Genomic DNA, 12,726 nt, shown 5'->3' on the forward strand with positions numbered 1-12,726 from the left:
GCATCATCTGAACAGATACTACACTTTGATCTTGTCCCGATTGTAATTAAAACAATTCATAGAGCTCATGATATATTTGAGGTTTTAATACGCATTATGACTATATCAAGACTGCATTTATTTTTAAACTAATAGTTGGCGCCCAGCATTGCCTCGTCATGAAATACACTTAAATATATTTTAATCCACACAGATTTGGTATTTATTATTACAGAGCCGATAGTCTATTGAATATATATATATATATGTAAAAGATTCATAAACCAATTAAAATTGTTAGTACGAATAGTTGGGTTTAATGACTGTTTGATAAAAATTCAATATGGCGTAATGGAAAAATAAAAAGGTATTTGCCGTCTCTTTTCCAATTTTTGGATTTTAATCATGTCAAATCACACTTCAATTCCTTTTGACGGATTGATTGTTGCTATTTCTTCTGATGAGTTAAGGTCATAATAGATTCACTGATTGATATAATAAGTGATTGATTTTGCGCTACGAAACAGATACTGTCAAGAATTGTATAAGTCAACTGAATTAAAGGAATAAGATGGTCAACATCATGAATTTTGGAATATAACGTTTTGTTATTTATTCTCTCTCTCCCTATATATATATATTATATATATATATATTATATATATATATATATATATATACACACACACACTTTCGACGGTAATTCTTGGCCTGAAGACGTAATCCTCCAACGTGGGTGATTACAGAAACATGTATGCACATATGTAGCCATTAATGTTTGTATAAATAAATAAAATTAATATACCTGCTCTGTTCACTCATTGAGCACTATTTTGGTAGACACGTGTTTCATTGGATGTACTTCTAGGAAACTAAACTCTACTGGCTATATATATATAAATATATACCTACTGATTTCCAAAGTAAAAAAAAAAAAAAAAAAAAAAAAAAAAAAAAAAAAAAAAGACTAACTTCACTAGAATCAGAACCACAATATTTAGCGCTTCACTTGCCTTCTCTACTATTTGAGCTATCAATAACAAAGATTTCAAATTAAACCACTTCAAGCTAGTAATAAAATGCGTGCATACGTAAAACTAATAAAAATATGTCAGCAAGTTGAAATCAACATTTTGTATTTTCAACTTTCCAACATATTTCTGTACGCATTGTTCAGCCATCGAAAGATTTTACTCGTAAACCATCCTTTGTGAATGATTACTATTTTCTGTTAATTTCAGGGCTATGTGACCAGCAGTTGAGTTTATCGGATAGATATTTACAGACAGAAATGAATTAAAAATAATGACAGACCTAAATCACGATTAGGATTATGATTAAATGAAAAATATATATAATACGAAGAAAAAATAGAAAATATAACCAAATAAAAACCACATTAAATCTAAGATTTCCTTTTTGCTTGAAATGAGTCGTTCGCAAAGACATATCTATTATAACAAAGTTGTATTCCTGTTTATTAACATTAGAACTCAAATATGGCGGCGTAGCAGACTATGTTATATATGCCATTGTTTCAACCTGGCAATGTCAGATATATGCAACTAAAGTATATATCTCAGAATTAATGCTAAAAGGAATAAGAACTGGTATATAGTACAAGGATATTTACCTCCCAGATTTTAAGCACCTGACCACTCAATTTTTTCTTTTTATTTATTTGTCCAAATAAAAAATTTGGTATAAAATGATTTAAAATTTGGTTTCAGAAGAAATAAAATTTGGCCCGAAACGCCACTTCTTTAAAAGGAGTTACAGCAGAAACATCTGTGCAGATAATTGCCAATTGCTTTGTCTTTATAGAAGTTAGCCATCCCAATGCTAACCTTAACATAGTATTTAGGTTAATCGTCAGCGACACCCAAACCTTGTTTGTGGGCCTGAAGAGGACTTTTCAGGCCAGCATTTGACTTGCAGACAAAGTTGTGTTGAAACTTGTTTCATTTGTTTTTTGCTCCCTCTGTTCATGCCATGTGTTTTTTTTTTGTTTTTTTTTTTGTTTTTTTTGCAGCTAATGTAAGTCGCTTTTGAGAGAAGCACTCAAAAGCCTCACATTTCCAACTTGATTTCCAATTTGTATCAATTAAATACTTGCATACATACACACGTAAAGTAAAGCATTTCTTAAGAACGGAATCGGACCTTTTAAAATTTCTGGAGTCAGAATCAAAGTCGTTGAGCATTTGGTAAAAAGTCATCAATTATACAAAAATCATAAAAGGAATTTTTTTTTTTTTTTTTTAACAAATCAAGGGAGATAACTGTCAAGAAAAATACAAATTAAATTGCAAAAAGGCCCTTGTCACAGATTATAATTTAAAACTGGTTTTTAATTAAAATAAATTTAAAATCGTAATGCATAAATTCAAATCACAGACGACAAGGTGTTCCCTTGAAGAAATTCAGATCAAAAAGGTCCTAGAAACATGACAGAAACGACTAGTCATGAAGTGTTTGTTGAATCGAGAAGATTCTGTGCCGTTTATTGTTAATGATATAGCGCACATGAGGAAGGCCAAAAAAGCCACAATTCTTCCACGTGGAAACAGACTATTCAGTGGTGTCCATTCTATTTCAAGTATTATTCATCTATTAAATTATTGTTTCGTTCACATTTGGAAATGCAGGATCAATGTAAACTTTTCAAGTTTTTCTGTATTTGAATATATAAGAATTTTATTTTATAATCGCAATTGAGATATCAATATCACAGATTCTTGATATAAGGATCGATAATTCCTTTGATAATTTGGATTCTTTGGACTACTTTACTCATCTTGAGTCTCATTTTCACAATGTTTTTGGTCGATGTAACTTCCGACGTTCTGCAGGTGTATCTTGTTGAACCCGGGAGGAATGTTTCTGTTGAATTTGGAATCTTTATCTTGCGCAGATTCCAGAGTTCAGCTGAAGAAGGGTAGATGTTACATTGGGCGAAACGTGAAAAATAAAAGATAACAGTAGTCTGCATACTCCAAATAATACAAATTTTTGGTTGTTTGCTTGTGAACGAAACAGTCCATCGAAATTCATAATTTAACATGAGATGAGTAATTGTTTGTTGAATGGAAATTATATTCAAAATATTTTGTGCTGTTCATGGTTATAACTAGGGCTATGACAACAGCATATTCTTTTCATTGTTTTGACCCTAGAGTGCGTATCCAACACACTTAGACACAGTTAATCAACTGAGAACCATATCACTACATAAAATCATATAAGATATCAACGGATACACACTCGAGAGTCAAAACAATGAAAAGAATATACTGTCGTCCTAGCCCTAGTTATAACATACAGATAGCAGCGAAAAACCACAAGATTCAAGATGAAAAGATGTGGGCGACTAAATGAAGCCAAATTTCTGGATAAATAGTATGGTTTAATTTATTCATTGTTCTTTCTTGTAGAATCTGTTTGGTAGTGCCTACCCTTCCACAAATATGTTTTTGGTAAGACAGGATCATCAAAGTGACATTAGATACTGTCTGGATTAACGAGGTGCCGAACTTACATATCGTACGGATGTTACAAATGATAGAATTTAAGGCCCTTTTTGCAAAATAAGGAGTCATACGATTCCCATAACACGTCATCACAAAAATATTTTAAAAAATTAAAAAAAAATTTTTTTTTTTTTTTTGGAGGGTTTATAACGGAGACATCACTAGATACGAACAAAGCAAGCACATTATGACGATGTAACACCACCTAGTTCACCAGCAAATACGGAAAATAAAAAAATACAGGCGACGTTGACAAATAAACGGCTTCAAATAAACGATGCCAAATAGCAGCAAGACGCTTCCAGAAATGTTGAATGTGTAGCGGGGAATTAGGACCAGATACGACCAAAAAAAAAAAATAAATAAAAAATAAAAAAAAAACACAAAACAAAAAAGCCGACTATTTAAATGCACGTTATTTCCTAAACTTTTGATCTGGGCTAAATTTAAAATAAAAAAAATCTAACAAAATTTTAATTTTATGTTGTCAAATGCGTTACGAATTTCAGCGTGAACCCCCCCTCTAAAAATGCCGGGAACAGAATCAGTAATAAAATTTACAATCCTTTCTGCAATTTAAAAAATATTTCAAAAAAATGTCTGACTTGAACACCAAGTTTTAGTTATGAAAATCCATCAGTCTTTTGTATTGTCACAATTTTAAATTATATGCGAAAAAATATCTTTTTGACATGTACGGCATCATAATGTTGATCCACTGGTTCTGAATGGATTACCAAATTCAAGAAACGTTGAGCCTGGTTAATTTTTTTTTTTTTTTTTTACATTTTCTTATTTTGTTCAAGTTGAAGGTGGAGCATCCTAATGGATGCCAGGCATTCATTTATTATATGCATTCCAACTGAGATATTTTTAAGATTCTAACCATCTCTAATTCCAATTGTTTGAATCTCTTGCACTTGGTTCACTGGGTATATTTGCCAGGTAGGTTTTGAAATTCTTTTCCATGAGTCCAGTTGCTCTTATAATTACTGGAATGATAGAAATCTTCCTAAGATTCCAGTTTCTTTTCAGGTTGTACATAAGACGTTGGTATTCGGTTATCTTAGTTCTGTTTAACCCAGTATCATTAGGGATGCTAACTTCTAAGGTTGCTTCTTCCTCCTTGTCCCATATCACTAGCATGTAACTGTAGGAATTGCAGAGTCACAGTGGATGGTGCACAACTTATTTCCAACTGTTCATCAAAATGGGTGACTGTGCTCTTCTCTTATCTCGGCATTGTTTCTAGTCATCTTGGATTTCTCGTTGACATGAGAATCAGGCAGTGTCGACTCAGGAGAACAAAAGTTGGGGATTGCAAAACCATTGCTTTGCACAATTATATGCAAAGCCATCCTTACAGAAATTATCCATCGTCTTTGGAAACTGAACAGAGGTCAGGAATTATTAGCACACCTGTTGTGCAAAAAAATAATAACTCCTCTCTTAGTACTGCTTTGATTTTGGCCATAATGGCCCTCTTCAGTTTAGGTGTAGTCTAGAAATTGGGGTTTACAGTCTGGCGAGTGTGAAGTCTGTTTAGGAAGACATTTCTAACTGATGTAACAATCAGTAAAATGCCTCGCATATCACCGGATGACAATCAAACAAAGACTGTTGAACATTCGTAAATCAAACTTGGTGGACAAGTCAGACATAGACTGAAGTTTTTGCACCAAATAGTGTTGGATCCTAGAAAGGATTGTGAATTCCATTAACAAGTCTGTGGGTGGCATTTTTTGAGGGATTGTTCTGTATTTTTCAAAATTTGAGTGAAAATATACATATATATATATATATATATATATATATATATATATATATATACATACATACACACACGTTATCAGTAAATATTTTTCAAAGATTTCCAAATGTCCTTACCTTTCGGAAACAAACTCGGCGCCAGTAATTTCCATTGGTTTTTCACTCAAATTTCAAAGAATAGCAGAAGAAATCCGCATAACATAAAAATAGACTCTTATAACAAATTTTTCTTTTAATGACCACTTAAAAAAGCATGGAATGTTAGAATTTACTTAAAAATAATGACCACTTATTTTAAAGTCTACAAGAAACGAGAAATTCCATGAATTTTAATTCTAAGATGATTATGGTTAAATCTTTCAACTTTCTGCTAATTTTGACTTTTAGAAAAGTTATTTTCACCATTAAATCTTTGCTTTTTATGATTTTAATGATACAATGTCTAACCATTTACAAAAATGTATAATTTAATCAATATTAAACCTGCATTTTGTTTTAAAGTATATCAATTTCAAATAATGTGTAATATCATTAAAAAAATTTTTTTTTAAAAACTGCTTTTATCTTGTGAAAATGAACAATTTGAAAATTTATTATTAAAGCCATCAAAATGTGATTATTTTTAATGAATATTAATAGCACATGTTTAAAATGTATATTAAACCTATTAAAAAAAACTATTTTAATGTCCATAAATGTCAACCAAGAAGTTTTTCTATATCTTGATTATCAAACATGTAATCTAGATTACATTGGAAACAAACCCTTCTTGGGGAAAAAAAAAACAAAAAACTTTTTTTTTTAAATCCTTTCCAAATAATCGCAAACTTTTTAATAAACATTATCAAATAGATGATGTTTTCTTTAGTTTTCCAGTAAAAATTTTTAAGAATCTTTTTTATTACTTAAACTAAATAAAAAAATAGACTGAAAAAATAAACTTAAAAAATAAACTAAAATAAATGCAATAAAATAAACAAGTTTTTAATTTTAAAAATACCCAAATATTTTTAAATTTAACAAATTTTTTAAAATTAAAAAATTTATTTCAAAATTAAAAACATTAAAATAAATTAAAATTTAAATGAAAATAAAAATAAAAAGGATAAAAAGTATTTTTATTAAACTAAAATATTAAATAAAATAAAAAATTAAATTAAAGAAAAAAATAAAAATAAAGTATTCTTCATGGCAATAAAATAATTTTGGAATATATAGATGATATTTAAATGAGGTGATTTTTAATGTTTAAATGAATGGAAATGGTTTACAGTATGGTTGTAAAAAAAAAAAAAAAAAAAAGATTTTTTAAGGAAGTTGTCAAAGACAACCTGAAAACCAAAAGCAAAACCGTGAAGGACTAGAAGAAAACGGATTCGGATTCAAAGCATATCAATGATAGCTGTCAGACTTCTGTGGCAAGACAAATATAGTACTCTTTCTCGAGGTGTGCTTTCTGGAAGCAACACAGGTCAGGCTTCCCCAGACACCTTTCAGCTTGACAACATGTGTGGTTCCTGAGGCAGAGCCTGTCTATCAAAGATTCGCCTATATAACCACATGAGATCCAATGGTTTTAACCAAGGAAAGAAGAGCTGCATGTTAACAGAAGCCAGTCACCTTGCAAATGAAAAGAGTAGCATAATGTATAAAGGTAAATCTGGGATGCTGAGATGCTGAGCCATCTATGTGCCTAAAATAGGGTAGTGCAAACTTCTTCAGTGACGTGGCAATCATATATTTTATTTAGTTCTGTTCCAAGAGGTTAGACACAAGGTCAGATTTTGAAAAGCAAGCAGACTAAGTCTCCAAAAAAATTGCCTGCGCAGCCTCGGAAGTAATGTTTCATAGAAGTGCCTCAGGTGAGTAGCAACATGTCAGTATCATCTACAAAAAATGTAAAAGCTGGCAGAGTGGATCTCCTAGGGCCAACCCAAATCATACCTCAGGCCAAGAGTAATAAAGCCACTGACAAACTGATTGTCAAACATACCCTCAAGCTCTGTCACACACACATATATATGCGCGCTATCCTTTTTGAGTAGAGCTCTCGTAAAAAATTGCTAACTACCACTAACTATTAATGCATTGCTCATTGGATAAAAACAATTCAAGCTCTCCGGTAGTTGACAATGCGTACACTGAGATTTCGCTCACATTCAGATGTCATATGATGACTGGGCTAGCGCTGTCAGCTCGATGCTACAGTTTCAATCCTTCATGCAGCCACACTTAATAGCTGTGATACAGTCAAGCAATCTATTAACGACTTTATATATACATTTTAATTTTCTTATTTTGTTCTACTGGAGATGGGGCATCCTGCTGGATGCCAAACATTCATCTGCTATCTCATATTTCATGACGTGTATAAAACCTTGGTACCCCCCCCCCCTCAGCTCTGTTTAAGCCAGCATTATTGGGGACATTAACTTATAAGGTTGCTTCTCTCTTCGTTTTTATATGAATATGTCAGGTTTTATAGCTCTTTTTTCTATGTATGCATCTGTAGGAATTGCATAATCGCCACTTATCAAGGCCCGGAGGCCACTCGGGGATAAGGGTTATTGTGTGTACAGTCAATGGGACAATATCGTAGTAATCGTTAGTAATAGAGATCTGATAAAGTGTCTTACTTAAGGGGGTGGTTGATCAGGAATTTGTTTATGATGGACTTGGAAGACATCCAAGTTGTAGTCCGGTGGGAAACAGTCAAACGGAAGAGTTCCACAGGCATGCACTTCTAAGAAAGAAGCTTTGTTCATGGAATCTACATTTTAATTTAGATAAAGAGTGGGGAAAATTACTGACAGTGGTTTCAGCTAGATGGGTGTTTTTCGTGAAAGATTGGTGAGGGGGGGGGGGGCAGAGATTGAAGCTCAGACGAGCATTTCCCATGGAAATAATGATAAAACAACGATAGGCTCACAACGTCCCTTCTGTGGGAGAGAGGTTGCAGGGAAGAGAAAAGGCCATCCCCAACTAGGCTACGACCTCTATTTTGTATTCTGTCAAGGCAGGATTTCCTGCTGGATTCATTTTCTAACGTTTTACAGATTGTCCAGTGAGCATATTTACATTCTGTTGCATCACGTTGCATAGTAGCCCCCCCCCCCAGCAGAACCTTACAACTGGGCATCAGATAGCCCACACTCTACTTCTATGTGGCAGAACCTGCACTTTTTATTGCAGAGCCCACTGACAGTAATTGCAGGATTTCTGAATGAATTTACATGTGTTCTGTTTAAGAATATGAATCATAAGGATTAGAGTTAGGGTTAGTACTGTTCTGAAATAGTGGATGGTGTGTGATTTATTTCCAAATCTGTTAATATGAAACTCATTTATGAATTAAAAGAACATTAGAAAGAATATTTTTTAGAGGGAATTAGACCTAGAGTCTAAAGCGCAGAGTTTATTTTAATGTATTAGTAAATGTATTAATACTTTTAAAAGAAAACAGTGCCCATTGTACAGTAGATATATAATAAGCTCAATAGGTATAGATATTCTAGAGCTATATTAATATTGAGTAAAATGATTCATAATTGTGAATTAAACAATTTTTTTATTGATTTTGTTTGTTTTTCCTTTTGAAACTGATTTTAAATTCACAATTATGAATCGTTTTACTCACCTGTATAATACTGACTATATATTGTTTCAAACAATAAGCTCAATAAAAATAGGTTTTCAGTTCCAGAGCAGTTGCACCCCATTAACCAAAGAAAACAATAAACACTCAATTTTATTTAGGCAAGTGCCAATATTTGGATTTTTAAAGTACGGATTCTTTTCTTTAATCAATAGGATGCAACTAACCATAAAGTTGAATGTCTCTGTGTGTGTGTGTGTGTGTGTGTGTGTGTGTGTGTGTGTGTGTACCTATAATATAAAGCTGAATGTGTGCGTGTGTGTATACCTATAATATAAAGCTGAATGTGTGTGTCTGGTCACGAATAGGCTCCTATATGGTTGACTATTTTTAAAAACTGATTACATATAATGATAGATGTATTGAGACACAGGAATGGGTATGTTTGATCTGGCAGAACGGTGGTGCATTAAAATTGTGGGGTCTGTGTTCGCACCTGGTCCACAAAGTATGGAAATAAAAAACTTAAAAATTAAAACGTTTACAAGTGTTTTTGATATAGATGTATATTAGAATACATTGATAAGTATGTTTTAACTTAAATAGGGATGGTATAATAAAATTGTGGGTTAATCGTTCGCGTCTGGCCTCCATAGAATGGAAATAGGCACAAACTTTAATAAAGACTTTTCATATCTATCTGCGTAAGTATACTTTGATAATTATGTTTCAGTTTGAAGAAATATGGTATAAAATTATGGGGTGTTCGTTCGCACCTGACCTCCATAGAATGGAAATATGTCATAAAGTTTAACAAGGTTTTTTTAATATAGATCCACAGAATATTGTGATAAGTGTTTCAGTGTGAACAGGTATGGTATAATAAATTATGGGGTTTATCTATTTTATTTTTACTTTCATCATATTTTGCTTTAGTTTTGATACCCCCAAATTCGAAGCTATCTCTTTACAACCCTTCCTTTTCATAACCTATCATACTTTTCTGTAGGCTGTTTTTGAACCCAGCCAACGATGGGTACTTTTGCTAGTATTATATATAAATAAAAATAAGCATGTCCAAATAAGCAAAGAAAGACTCATGTTATTTCAGAGTTTTCCTTCTAGATTAGTTGCATAATCAAGGATTAAGAGTCTAGCCACCTTAGTATTTAATCCATGGCTGGAAAGAAAACAAATTCATAACTTTCCGAAGAGTTATTAGTGATTGTGATGCAGTAACCTTGATACAATTTATATATATCAAAAGAAAAAGCACACAAACTTTGCCCAATTTCATAAATTTATGTCAACTCTCTACAGGCCTTTTCCAATGAGGAGAGCTGGTCAGGTTAGAATCTTACTTAAAAAAATTATTACATATTATATATAATTTTGTCTTTTTAGAGACATAAAAACTCCATTAAATTTACAAGAGAATATATTTATTACATTCAGTAATATTTCTATTTGGAAATATTACTAATACGTATATATACATATAATTTATGTATGTACATGGCGAAGATAACTGCTACCCTCTCAATAAGTATAGTAAACGCAAAAGTACCCCCCACCACCACCAACCCATTTTTCTGTATGTTTTTGTTTGACAATTTTTCTATCCACTGCATCTTGATTCTAAAATCTAAATTTATTTTTTTTAGTTAATTCTAATTATGTTTACGCTTAAATAAACAAAACTAATGAAATATATAATTAGATAATAATCAAATTAAAATCTTACATTTTTACTATTTAATTATACTTTAGTGACTTTGTTGAAAAAAAAAAAAAAATTTTTGTTGAAAAAAGTTTTGATTCGTTAAGTCAGCAATAATGTGGCCAAAAATAATGTCAATAATATGTCCCAAAATAAAGTTATTATGTCAATAATAATGTACCAAAAAAAATTATGCCAATAATAATAATGTGCCCAAAAATAAAGTTATGTCAATGATAATGTGGCCAAAAATGTGCTTGCAAACAGTAAAGTATACAAAAGAATTGCAAAACTTTAATGCAAATTTTTTAAAAATAAAACTAACACTTCCAATTTAAAAATACATATTCAAGGAATTTAAAAATATCTATTTAAAAACGTTTTGGACAATAATTTTTAAAATAACGTACATAATATTTGCTTGCAAACCAAACAAATGAATTTTTACAAAGTCATTAAACTAATTGAATTTTATTTTTTTTTTATTAATGGAATTAATTTTCAACAGTTCTCACTAGTTTTACTAATTTTATGGATCAGCGATTTGATTGTTTTTGTTTAATTTTTTGCTGTCACAATCATGAAACAAAAGAAACAAAATAAGTCGAAGTAAAAGACTGACACAGCAACACGTTTTGGAAATAGTCATAGAAAATGGGTACCAACATTGGTCTTGTTAGAAGACATTGATTCTTTCCACATATGGTAGAATACGTCAAAAGCGCCACCTGTGAATCGGGATGGGGCGCCCTGAAATAACAATACACACAGAATAAAAAAAATAATGGCCAACGGTTAAAAAAAGAAAAAGGAATCACTTGGAATTTTTTTTTTTTCTTTGTTTCGGGGGAGTTCAATAATAATAAAAAAAAAAAATAAATAAATAAAAAAAAGGCCTTCATTCTTTTGTGGAATCAAACATGAAAACAGGAATAGAAGAAAAATGGAATGGCTTCTGAAAAGGAAAAATATGATATCAGAAACCAGTGAGAAATTTTAAAAGAACCCTTCGCCCCCTCCCGATTTGACCATAATAAGACAAAAAAAAAGAAAAGAAAATTCCATGACTCTTTGACACTGTTCAAATTTTTTAAATAAAATTTAAAAAATATTGAATTTCCAAAATGGATAATTCAATTCAGAAAACTGGCAGAATATGCATAAAACTTTTTTTTTTTTTATATAATTTAAGTCAGAATAGCCATAAATTTAGGGAAAGAAAAAAAAAATGGGGGGGGGGGGGTTTAGATATTTTTTTTTTCATAATTCTTTCATCGTTTCAATTTCATTTTCTTTTTTTGGTTGCGGACAAACCGAAAACTTCAATAGTCAGAATCTAAAGTTATGCTCACAGAAATATTTGGCATCTCATTTTACTATGATGCCTGCAGAGGATGAGTACAATAAAGAGAAGAATGGCACCAACAGAAAAATAAACGACATTGAATTAAAAACAGGTTCTTTAAAACTAGTTTTCGGTTAAAAGATCATCCAGTTAAATCATCTAGCACAGAACTAACAAAATGGTGTCACTATATTTCTATTATTTGGATTACTCTTGTAATCTTAGATGGCATTCTCAAAACACTTCAGTCGTAACCTCCGACCTTCTCCAAATGCGTCTTGTTGAACTCAGGAATTTGTATAAAACTTCAAACTGAACTTCCTTTATTTATTAATCCATGAAGGTAAATTGTTCTTATTTTCTTGGCCATGATTAGGTAGAAGTATTAATTACGAGAGTCATTCGAAAAGTAAAGCTTCCTATTCTTTTTTAACTAAAAAAAGTTGAAGAACCACAAAGACAGGAGGGGTACCATTAAAACAAGCAACATTTTTATGCTCCAGAATTCATTTTTCCACAGTCACCACCATTCGCATGCCTATGACAGGGCTTACTTTCTTAGAGTGTTCTGCTGTCAAGGTCTGCAACAGAGAGATGAACCTTTCAGGTCATTAATGTATAAGTTCAGTCATCATAACGCAATTTGAAAATCCCTTCTGATTCATTCGGGCAGAATAAAAAAAATAGGAGGCATTACTTTTGGGACATCTCTAGTAATTAAGCTATTCTTAGTTTATCGTCCATAGTAAGAATTGAACCTCTATCTTCCAGAAAACTATCACTTAGA

General features: G+C 31.6%; 1 protein-coding gene across 8 annotated transcripts in view; it reads right to left on the bottom strand.

Moving 5' to 3' along the window:
- The window catches only part of LOC145259713 (uncharacterized), a 164,219-nt gene that overhangs the window by 81,943 nt on the left and 69,550 nt on the right, over positions 1-12,726 (bottom strand). For 4 of the 8 annotated variants that reach the window (XM_080117395.1, XM_080117397.1, XM_080117396.1 and 1 more), the window contains exon 3: positions 11,261-11,344. The exons of the other annotated variants lie outside the window; for them this stretch is intronic. In XM_080117395.1, the coding sequence (XP_079973521.1) occupies positions 11,261-11,344 (84 nt within the window). The remainder of the gene's footprint in view (positions 1-11,260; positions 11,345-12,726) is intronic. 8 annotated transcript variants of the gene reach the window in all.

The sequence above is a fragment of the Euprymna scolopes genome, chromosome 35, assembly GCF_053919585.1.
Source record: "Euprymna scolopes isolate OS-2025 chromosome 35, ASM5391958v1, whole genome shotgun sequence".
In the NCBI taxonomy this organism is placed as follows: domain Eukaryota; kingdom Metazoa; phylum Mollusca; class Cephalopoda; order Sepiida; family Sepiolidae; genus Euprymna; species Euprymna scolopes.